This window comes from Elephantulus edwardii, unplaced genomic scaffold, assembly GCF_000299155.1.
Source record: "Elephantulus edwardii isolate Elephantulus edwardi_28Jun2011 unplaced genomic scaffold, EleEdw1.0 scaffold00092, whole genome shotgun sequence".
Taxonomy (NCBI): Eukaryota; Metazoa; Chordata; class Mammalia; order Macroscelidea; family Macroscelididae; genus Elephantulus; species Elephantulus edwardii.
This window is the reverse complement of record NW_006399842.1, coordinates 2,451,200-2,462,626: the sequence shown is the minus strand read 5'-3', so window position 1 is coordinate 2,462,626 and position 11,427 is coordinate 2,451,200. Positions and strand designations below refer to the sequence as shown.

General features: G+C 37.9%; 1 protein-coding gene across 1 annotated transcript in view; it reads left to right on the top strand.

Moving 5' to 3' along the window:
- The first annotated feature begins 1,035 nt into the window (after positions 1 to 1,035).
- CNTRL (centriolin) overlaps positions 1,036 to 11,427 on the top strand; it is a 121,912-nt gene continuing 111,520 nt past the window's right edge. Inside the window, exons 1-4 of the mRNA XM_006890749.1 lie at positions 1,036 to 1,286; positions 6,718 to 6,848; positions 7,510 to 7,640; positions 9,436 to 9,577. Of these exons, the coding sequence (XP_006890811.1) occupies positions 1,067 to 1,286; positions 6,718 to 6,848; positions 7,510 to 7,640; positions 9,436 to 9,577 (624 nt within the window). The 5' untranslated portion in view covers positions 1,036 to 1,066. The remainder of the gene's footprint in view (positions 1,287 to 6,717; positions 6,849 to 7,509; positions 7,641 to 9,435; positions 9,578 to 11,427) is intronic.

The following is an 11,427-nucleotide window of genomic DNA, read 5'->3' as shown; positions in this document are numbered from 1 at the left end:
TAATTGATATTCCATCAACTCCTGGAACTCTCATCATGTAATTAATCCATAGAAAGTGTGCTGGTAACTCAGAGGTTGAGCTCTCTGGCAGTTGAAACCCACCAGTCATCCCTTGGAGAGAAGCGGGCAGTCTCCTCTTATTAAATTTATATCCTTGGAAATATGCTGAAAGGTCAACTATTATTGTGAGCTGACTTGACAGCAATGAGAAAGAGCTGGAAATAGGTGTCTGAAGCTCAGAGAAGGGTTGACTAGAAGATATAAATATCTATAAGTGGTTGATACTGAGTTCTGGTGGCATAGTGGTAAGGAGTTGTGCTACCATCCCAAAGGCTCATGGTTCAAATCCACCAGCTGTTCTGCAGAAGAAAGATGGGTAGTCTCCTTTGTGATTTTCTGCCCTCAAGACCTGTTGGAGAGTCAGCCATGAGTCAGTTCACACTTGATGGTACATAGCAATACAGTTGATACTAGGAGTCATGAGTCGTTATCATGTTGTCGAAGGTGAGATTAGAGAAACACTCTAGAGGGTGCTTGACTTTTAAAGGTTGACCAGGGGGCAAAACCCAACAAATAAGGGGTAAAAAGAATGTCCATGAAGGTAGATGGAATCTCGGGACTGGTGTCCCAAAAGCCAAAGGAAGAAACAGTTTTAAGAATAGAGCTTGTTTATAAGTATTAAATATTCTTTGTCGCCACATATTTCCAGCTTCTGCTATTCAGGAATTCCATGTAGATAGAAAGAACCTTGTAATTAGGTCCTCCCCCCCCCCCAGTGAATTAAGACCCAAAATAACAAGTGTCATTTTTGGCTAGAGCATTTAATTATCATTATAAGACCCTCAGGAAGTCTCTTTACCCTCTGGCCAGGTAATCAGCAATGCGGTAAATAGTGGCTACTCCATTACTTGCAGTGCTGTGAATGGTTTGAATTAATAGAGTTTATAACTTTATACTGTTGAAAGTTTAGTCATAGTGTTTTAGGAAGGAATTAATTTGCAGTTGTGATAGTGTTAACCTCCTTTTGTCTTGCAGGTTTTGATGGACATCTGGCTTTATTCTTGCAATGAATAAAGGTCCTCAACAAAGAATATTCTCCAGAGAAAAGGTACCACCATCATCTCACACTCCTAGTCCATCATCTCCTATGTCCAATATGAGATCAAGATCACTTTCACCATTAAGTGAACCAGAGACTCTGCCTTTTCGTTCTGGAGGACAACAGTGTGAGCAAGTTGACACATCAGAAGAAAGCAGTATGCATTTGTACTACAAAGACCATAAAGGTATTATTCTTTGATCTAATGATCTGTAGGATCACATGCTGTTAAGAACATGGTGAAGAAGACGGAATTTGCATTTTTTTATCAAAAGGTATCATCTATTTGTGTACCAATTTGACCTGTTGTTTGAGAAAAGTGGAAGGAGAGAGGTTTCTGAGTAATGATGAAGATGTTTAAAGGAAGATTAGAATTAGGAAGGCTCCAGAAAGATGAAGCTTTGTTTTCTGTGGTAGGAGATGCCTTAAACCTCCTACCCCAATGTTACTGCCATTTCTTGGTTAGGAATAGAACACATCTATTCAGAATGATGTTGGTGTGGATGTTAGGTGCCATCAAGTACTAGTGATCTTGTGATCAACAGATCTGAACCCTATCTTATCCTGTGCCATCCTCATAATCTCTGACATACTTGAGCCCATTGCTGCAGTCTCTGTGTCAATTCATGTAGTTGAGGGTCTTCCTCTCCTACTGGCCCTCCACCTTTCCAAGCATGATGTCCTTCTCCAAGAAGTAGTCTCGTAGCAACATGCTCAAAATATATGAGACAAAGCTTTATAATCTTTGCCTCCAAGGAACACTCTGGTTGCATCTTCTCCAAGACATGTCTGTTCTTTTTATAGTCCATGAGATACTCAGTACTCTCCTCGAACTCCAAAGTTCAAAGGCTTCAATTCTTCTGTCATCTTTATTCATTGTCTAGCTTTCAGCAGTGTAGCAAGTGATTGAAGAGACTATGGCCTGAACCAGGCACACCTTAATCCTTAGCATAACATCATTGCTCCTTACTAATTTGAGAAGTTTCTGACTGGTATTTCCTAGCTCCTGATTGCTTGACTGCTGGTGCCAAGTGTATTGGTTGTAAATCCAAGCAAGATGAAGCCTTACAATTCAATATTTTCTCCATCTTTCATTATGTTGCTTATTATTATTATTAAATTTTTGTTTCCTTCATGTTGAGATATAATCCATATTGAAGGCTGCAGTGTTTGATCTTCTACAGCAAGCACTTCAAGTCCTCCTCACTTTGTGCAAGCACGGTTGTGTCATCTCCATAACGAAGGTTACTGATGAGTCCTGTTGCCACATTCTTCTTCATAGAGTCTAGCTTCTTGAATTATTTACTCAGCAAGCTGATTGTATAGGTAAGGAGAGAGGATACAACCCTGACACACTTCTTAATTTTAAACCATGTAGTGTTCCCTTGCTCAGTTTGTATAACAGGTTTTTGGTCTATATATATAGGTTTCACATGAGCCCAGTAAGTGTTTTGGGGTTCCCATTCTTCTCAGTGTTAGCTATAATTTGTTATGATCTACATAGTCAAATGCCTTTACATAGTCTATAAAGCACAAATAGACATTCTGGTTTTTTTTGCTTTCAACCAGGAGCCATCTAACATCAGCAATGATATACCTGGTGTTGTGGCACCTTCTAAATCTAGCTTGAACCTCTGGTAGTTCGCAGTTTATGAATTGTTCTATCCTTTTTTGAATGATCTTCAGTAGTTTGATTGAAAATGATATTAAATATATTGTTCTATAACTTCCACATTCTGTTAGATCACTTTTTTTTAAGAAAAAAAAATCAGTTTTGCATGTGTGTACTGTCAAATTGGATTTGACAGGATCAGGAGGAGATTGTCCCCCCTTCTCTGGCAGAGCATCTAGTGGATTCAAACTGTGCACCTCTGGCATTGCAGTGTAGCTTCTTGCCACTAGGCCACCAGAGCTCCCCTTGGATCACCTCTCTTAGGAGTGGGAACAAATATAGCTCTCTTCCAGTCAGCTGGTCAGGCAGCTGTTCTCCAAATTTCCTGGCATAGACTGGTGAACACATAGATTGGTGGGGCGTCCAGGGCTTCATGTGTCGTTGCAAACATGTCAATTGGTGTCCCTTCGATTCCTGGGGCCTTATTTTTTGCCAATGCCCAATGCAGCTTGAACTTCTTCCTTCATTAGCTTCATTAGCATTGGTTCTTGATTATACGGTGCTTCAGGAAATATTCCAGTGTCAGCCAGTTATTTTTGATACAGTGATTGCGTGTATTCTGCGTGTATTATTTCATCTTTTTTTGATGCTTCCTAGATCATACAAGGTTTTGCCCATAGCATTCTCTAATATTGCAACTCAAGGCTTGAATTTATTTTTCAGTTCTCTTAGCTTGAGAAATACCAAGCCAAATCTTTAATTTATAATTTTCAATTCTTGGCTTCTGCACATTGGATTTTAATACTTTGCCTTGTCTTCTTGAGTTACCCTTTGAAATATGCTATTTTATTTTAATATTTCTTCCCTTTGTTTTGGCTTCTCAATGCTTTAGTACAATTTTCAGGGTCTCTTCTGACATCCATTTTGGTTTTTTCTTTCTCCTTTGTCCTTTTAGTTACCTTTTGCTCTCTTCATGAATGATAGCCTTTATGTCATCCCACAACTCCTCTGGTCTTCTAAAACTGATGTTCAGTGCTTCAATCCTATTCTTAAAAGAACTTTTAAATTCAGGTAGGACAAACTCAGGATCATATTTGATTCTCATGGACTTATTTTATCATTTTCTTCAGCCTCAGTTTGAACTAGGACCTGAGTAATTGATGATCTGTTCCACAGTTAGCGCCTGGCCTGGTTTTGACCACTAATACTGAGTTTCTCTAATGATTCCTTCCACAGACTTCTGAGGCTGTAAAGCATAATGGGGGGAGACTGCCCATCTTTCTTCACTGGAGCCTTTGTTGGATTCAAACCTCTGGAGAGGCAGCCTTTTGATTAGCAACACAGTACTGCACCATCAAAGCTCATAAGCACAGGGTATCTTTCACTTCCAGCCTAGAACTGAACGAAGGATTGATTTCCATCCCCCTGACTTATAAATCAAGGAACAGTTCTTACTACATGTCTTTGTAAAATGTTGAATGGCTTTAAAAGTCTGACGGTAATATCCAGAAAGGTCATAAGATGATTTTTCATCTCATTCTGTTTATCAAGTTAATATTTTATGTATAAAATATTTTATAAGAAATTAGGATTTCTCACTTAAAAAAATGAAATAAAGTTTTTAAGAATGACAATGTTTCTAAACTTTCAGTAGGAATAAAAATTTTAGCTAATAATGTTGTGATGTGTGATTGAGTTGTAACTGACTCATAGCTAACTCTCTAACAGGTTTTTAGAGGCAGTAAATTACACAGAAATTCTCCCATAGAACCCATCCTTCCACCATGGAGCAGCTGGTGATTTTGAACCATGTGCTTTTGGAATGGTAGCACAATTCCTTACTATTAAGCCACCAGAGCTCCATTACATAATACTAGTTTGTTTAAAAAAAACAGCATGAAAATATTGCTATAAAAGCTTAAGTGCTGCATAAAATGAAAAGTGCACATGTTGGATTAATTTGACTGAGTTCGGGGCTTGACTTGAACTTTATTAGTTGCATGGTTGAAAAAGAATTAATGCCTTTAAATTGTGGTATCAGTGAAGAATATTGAATATAAAACGGATTGCTAAGAGAACAAATAAATCTTTCTTGGAGAATGTACAGTCAGAGTGCTCATTAGAAACAAGGATGCTTCTAAACACCCTATCACGTAAGTTGGGCATGTCATTAAGAGGGACCAGTCTTTGACAAGGGATATAATGCTCCCAAAAGTAGAGAGTTGTCAGCAAAGGAGAGTAAGACCCACAAGGAGCTAGATTGACATGATGATTGTGACTGTGGACTTAACACAGTGAAAGTTGTGAAGATGGCACAGGATTGGGTGTGGTTTCATTCTCTTGTACCTAGGGTAGCTATGAATCATTTGACAAGAAAAGCAAAGCTAATGATTTTATCTCTTTTTCATAAAAGGGGTGGTTGTCAGTAATATTGTTAATAATGTTGTTAATAATGACATAGCCTTGTTGCCAAAACTCAGGAGGGTCTGAGACATTTGCTGCAGAAGGTCAGGGACTGACACCTTAAATATAGAGTGAAGCTCAACATTAAGAAAACAAAGATTCTCGTCACTGGGCCAATTGTCAGCATCATGATAGATGGTGAAGAGCTTGAGATTACTAACAGCTTTAGTTTGCTTGGCTCCACAATCAACAATCAGGAAATTAAGGACTGATTGCATTGGGAAAATCAGAGACTTTCTGTCAGAAACCTCTCCAGAGTACTGCAGAGCAACGATGTCAGTTAGTCTAGAGGCTAAGGTGCACCTGATCCAGGCTATGGTCTTTGCATTTACTTGTTGTGCATCAGAAAGCTGGACAATGAATAGGGATGATAGAATGCCTTTAAGCTGTGGTGCTGGAGAAGAGTATTGAATAAACCGTGGACTGCTAGGACAATAAACAGATTCATTTTGGAGAGGGTGAAACCAGGCTCCTCCTTGGAGGTAGCAGTACTGAAGCTCTGTCTGACCTACTCTGGACATGTTGCAAGGAGGGACCAGGCCTTGGAGAGGGATATCATACTTGGGAGGGTGAAGGGACAGCACAAGAGAGGAAGACCCCGGATAAGATGGACTGACTCTGTGACTGGAGTAATGGAGGTAGATGTGTCAGAGACAAGGAGATTGTCACAGGATAGAGCAGGGTTCAGAGCTGCTGTACATAGGATCACTATGAGTAGCAGGCACTCAATATACATAACAACAATAGTTTTTATGTCAGAATTTGTTGTACAAGTAATTTTCAACAAAATACTTTGTTTAAAGCTTTGAACACAATTTGTGTTAATACATTATAACATTTGATTGATCAAATTGCCACAAAAGTTAAGCATTTAACCATTTAACTGCCTACTAAAAGATTGGTGATTCACATTTGTGCAGTGACTGCTGGAGGAAGACTTGGCAGTCTGCTCCCATAAAGATGACAGCCTGGGAAGTTCCATGGGGCGGTGCTCTTCTGTCGCCAGAGGAGCTACAAGTAGAATTCAACAATAATATTTGATTGGCCCCATTTTTTCTATTCTCTCTTTTTCTCCTCCAGTAACAGGAGAACCTAATGACAACAAAGCTATAAGCTCTTGAGTAAAGGATTTTACCTTTCCTTTTTTTAATCAATGGGATTAATAATAGTTTTATTTCAGAGATTTATTGTACAAGTGAAATTTTTCAAATTTAAAGCACTCAAAGTTTGACATACAACTTGTTCTTTTCCAGCAGATTTTCAGAGGCAGTGAATTGCACAGTAGCAAATTGCCCATCCTTCTTCCATAGAGTGATTGGTGGATTAAAACCATGTGTCTTTGGGATTGCAATACAACTTCTTATCACTAGGCCATCATAACTGTTGTCACTATGAAAGGATATCTAAAAGAATGGTTTGCTCAGAACTAAGGAGATTTTGTATGATTTAAAAACATGTTTTTGTTATACAGCATCAAAATAATTTTACTTTATGAGTTTTTATATCTTTCTTTATTGATATTGATCTATTTCTATAATTTCAGAAGCTGGTTCACATGTAGGAGTCCGGTATATTACTGAGGCCCTTGTTAAAAAGCTTGGTAAACAGGACAACCTAGCCTTGGTAAAATCTCTAAACCTTTCACTTTCTAAAGGTGGTGGCAAGAAATTTAGGGTAAGTTAGTTGCTCTCCGTTTCTAAGTATAGACATTGGCTTTATTTGTTGTAAAATGAGATTAGATCAATAAGCTGTGATAAATATGGCATGAAAATACTAGTTCTTTAAGAGTGTAAGTTCCTATTTTAACTTAAAAAGAAGGAAGCTATTTCTTAGAGATGGAAAAAGGCAGGAGGGTGATGGGAAGGATAATGGGGTTGTTTTTAGGTAGTCTTGAGTCTCTTAGTACTTAAGAAGTGCTGTGATCTGCAAGGGGCAAGTAGAGTTTGGCAACTTGGAAAGTTGTTACCCCTGTTCAAGGAGCTATTGTGGTTAGTCCCTAGGGAGTTGCATTCTTAGAGCAGAGGTGGCACCTCTCCTATGGTTCCAAGCCACCAGCAACTCTATGAGTAAAAGATGGCCGATCTTCCCTGGTGCAGTTTACAGCCTTTACAAATGTGTTGGAAAGTCACCTACGAGTCAGTTCCAACTCAATGGCATTCTGGTTTTTTTGGGGTTTTCTGGCTCAAGAGGACCTGCACTATCAATTGTCAGAGATCCAGAAGAGTTCATTATTCTTTAAAACTGATCAAAATGGTCCCTAGTGCAAGACTTAAACGTTATGTTTTATATAAAGGTATTTGTTATATTAAGTAGTTATTCATTTGTTTCCAATTAGTATATTGAAAATCTGGAAAAATGTGTTCGACTTGAAGTACTGAATCTGAGCTATAACCTCATTGGGAAGATTGAGAAATTGGATAAGCTGTTAAAATTACGTGAACTCAATTTATCATATAACAAGATCAAGTAAGTATATACTTTAGATAATATTGCATGATCTTTATAAGAAGTGTAGATTAATGCTACCCCAAGTTATTTAAAGAATACTTTGAAAGGGTAGTCACTTTGATCCTTATTCACCTGGAGACTAGCTTTCCACATATGGTAATTGCCTTTATGTTTTGGCAATACTGAAGTACAGAAAGTTGTTGTTTTTGTTAGGTTGACTATAACTAAAGCAATCCTATGAACTTGCCCTATTCTAATACCATCAAAGAATGAGTTATGTTTTTTAGTACTAAATTTGGAGGAAGACTCTTTAACAACATGTATTATGCAGATGACACAACTTTTCTCAGTGAAACTAAGGAGGACCTGAAGCATTTGCTGAAGAAGGTCAAGGACTCTTGTGTTTAGTATGGATTTAAGCTCAAGATCAAGAAAACAAGAGTCTCACCACTGGACCAATTGATAGCACCATGATAGATGGAGAAGAGATTGAGATTGTTGACAGTTTCAGCTTGCTTGTGTCCACAGTCAACATTCTTGGCACCAGCAGTCAGGAAACCAAAAGACAAATTGCACTGAGAAAGTCTGCTGTTACGGACCTCTCCAGAGTGCTAGTGAGTAATGATGTCAGTCTAGAGAGTAAGGTGCACTTGATCCAGGCCATGGTCTTAGCAACTATTTGCTATGCTTCAGAGAGCTGGACAGTGGCTAAGAATGATAGAAGAAGAATCAATGCCTTTGAGTTGTGGTGCTGGAGAAGAACATGTAACATACCATGGACTGCTAAGAGAACAAACAGATTTGTCCTGGAGAGGCTGAAATCAGATTGTTCCTTGAAAGCAAGGATTTTAAAGCTCCATCTCACATACTTTGGGCATGAAGCCAGGTAGAACCAGTCCTTGGTAAAGGACATCATTCTTAGAAGGGTGAAGGAACAGCACAGGAGAGTGAAACCTTGGATAAGATGGAGTAATACAGTAACAGGGGAATGGGGATAGGTCAGGGACAATGAAATTGGTTCAGGATAGATCAGGGTTCAGAGCTATTGTGCATAGGGTCAGTAGGAGTTGCAGTCAACTCGATGGCATATAATAACAACATTTCCATTTTTGACACATTTTTCCTAAATATAGTCTATTTCACCAGCTTATTACATTAAGGATGTGCTGTGAAACAGTATCCCTAGTACCGCTACCCCTTCTAAACCCAGTCTGGACTTCTGGCAGTTCTCTGCTGATGTGTTGTTCCAGCATTTTTGGATAATCTTCAGTAGAATCTTGCTTGCATGTGAAATTAATGATATTGTTCTATTGTTTCCACACTGTTGGGTCACCCTTCTTTGGGATGGGAACAAATATAGATCTCTTCCAGTCAGTTGGCCAAGTGATTGTTCTCCAGATTTCTTGGCACAACTTGGTTAGCACAACCAGGGCAGCAACTGTTAGTGGAAATATCTCAATTGGGATACCATCTATTCCTGGGAGTTGTACATAGGGTTTTCGGAGGCCTGCTATTTCAGAAGTGGATGGCCAATCCTTCTTCCTAATCTGTCTTAATCTGAATATTCAGATTGAGAGAAGTATCAGACAGACCAGCGTTTTACAGAAAAGTGAAAGTTATATCCCTTATTGTGGGATTAATCATTCGTATCAGTATATTATTCAGTAAACCTTTAATGAAAAAGGTTTGAGAAATTAAAATTATAAAAAGTAACCTTAAAGAGACCAAGGTGTTTATTCTAAAAAATGTATAGTGGAGGGAGGGACTTCTGCTGTTATACTAATTTTGTCTGATTTTATCCTTTGATCTCCAGCAAAATTGAAGGCATAGAAAATATGTGTAACCTCCAAAAGCTAAACCTTGCAGGAAATGAAATTGAACATATTCCAGGATGGCTAGCAAAGAAGTTAAAATCTTTGAGAGTCCTTAATCTGAAAGGCAACAAGATATCCTCGGTAAGTAATTCAAATTAGGAAGGTTTACTTTTCAAATTTTTGGACTTGTTGGGGGGGAAAAAGTAAAATATCAATTGTTGGGTTTTGTATTTTCAATGGAATTTTTTTTCTTTTTAAATTCTTTGTTCTTTTGACCAAATACTGAATGAAACTTGAAGTAGAAAATGAAAGATCTCTAAACTTCACTTTCTGTGAATTTGGAGAATCTCTTAATCTTTCTAAAATTCATTACTTCATGTTTGAATTGGAGTATATAATCCCTTTACTACTTTATAGGGTAATTATAGGGCACAGTTGAAATGGTAGATATGAAAATCTTTAAAACTTTGTAATATGAAATAACTTTAAAATTGTGTTAATTAGACTTTGACTAGTGGAAACCAGTAGTAATAAATGGCCTTTTTTTAGTGTTGTATAATTTATAGTGTTTGAACAGTGGCAGTCTGAGAGCCTAAGAGCCTAAACTTCATGCCAGGCTTTATACAGCATCGCTTTTTAGCTCTTGGAGCTTATATAGAGGAATAGAAAGAGCTGGCAAGGAATCCTAAATTTTGCCACAAATACTACTCAAAGTAGATGATCATTAAATAGTACTCAGTGTCAGGCAGTACTAAGAAAGGAATTAATCAAGAATGATATATATTCACTTAGGAAGGAAGGTTTACTTTCCTTTCTATTTAGTGTTTCTAAGCCTCCTTAAACAACTTTTAGGATAAACAAAAAAAAGAAATCTTCATTTTTCCCCCCCCAGAGGTTTTGATAAACTCACAGAGGAAAGCAATTGGTTTCCTCTTCTGCACCATCTCCAGTTTGAAATAATGTAACTGCCTATCCCCTCTGAGGAAAAAAAATATTTTGTTCTGCTTTCCTCTCTGTAATTTATTCACTTTCCACCTTAATTAGGAACCTCTGGTGTCTTAGTTGTAAAGAATTACCATGCCAGTGCAGAAGTACATGGTTCGAATTATCCAGCTGCTCCACGAGAAAAAGACAGTTTCCTCCTGTGTTACTTACTACCTTTGAAAACCCACTGGAGGATCAGCTATTGATCAGTTCAAAGTCGATAGTACAGAACACCTTTTAAATGTAAACTGAAAACTATAATATTGAGTAAGCATACATTATTTCAAATCTTATTAAGAGTCACTGATTTAGAGAACTACATGTTCTTACAAAATGTAGATAACAAAAATATGTCCCTGCCACCATTTTCACATACAGAACACAGTGTCATTAATGTATCCAGCATGTACTAGTATTTATAACAAAAGTCTGTTCTAAATCTCCAGATCCCTTTCCCATCAGATCTAAACACTAGTCTAGGTGGTCATAAAAGGAGGGAATGCAACTGAAATTGGCTCATGCTGCTTGTAGCATGAGAGTTTGTATTATACAATATTGTTTATATAAATTTTTTCTGATGAACATATGACTTTGTGGAAGGGAAGTGAGTGTTGGGCACTGGCATGTTCAATTGACCGTGGAATCCAAATTGGGGGTAAAATTCTTTTCTACTTCAGAATCACTCTGTATCAGTGCTTGCTGTTGGTGAATGATTTCTTTTGGGGGAGATGCAGAGCACATCTCTGGAGAGCTCAGAGTCCATGGCTGTCATCCAAGTGTTTGAGGATCTTGCATATAAATGACAGGTCTAGGGCCCCAGGTTAACTGTTTCTAGGACTGGGTTTGCTGCTCAAGGGTGGCTGAAAAGAAACTGAAGAGTTTGTAGTGAAGAATCCTGATAAGACAAGAGTTTCCCTCCAGGTATTTGCTTGGCTACATAAGTAGTTCAGTATAAATACTCAAGATTCTTGAACATCTCTAGACATTGATGATAGCTTTTCTGTATT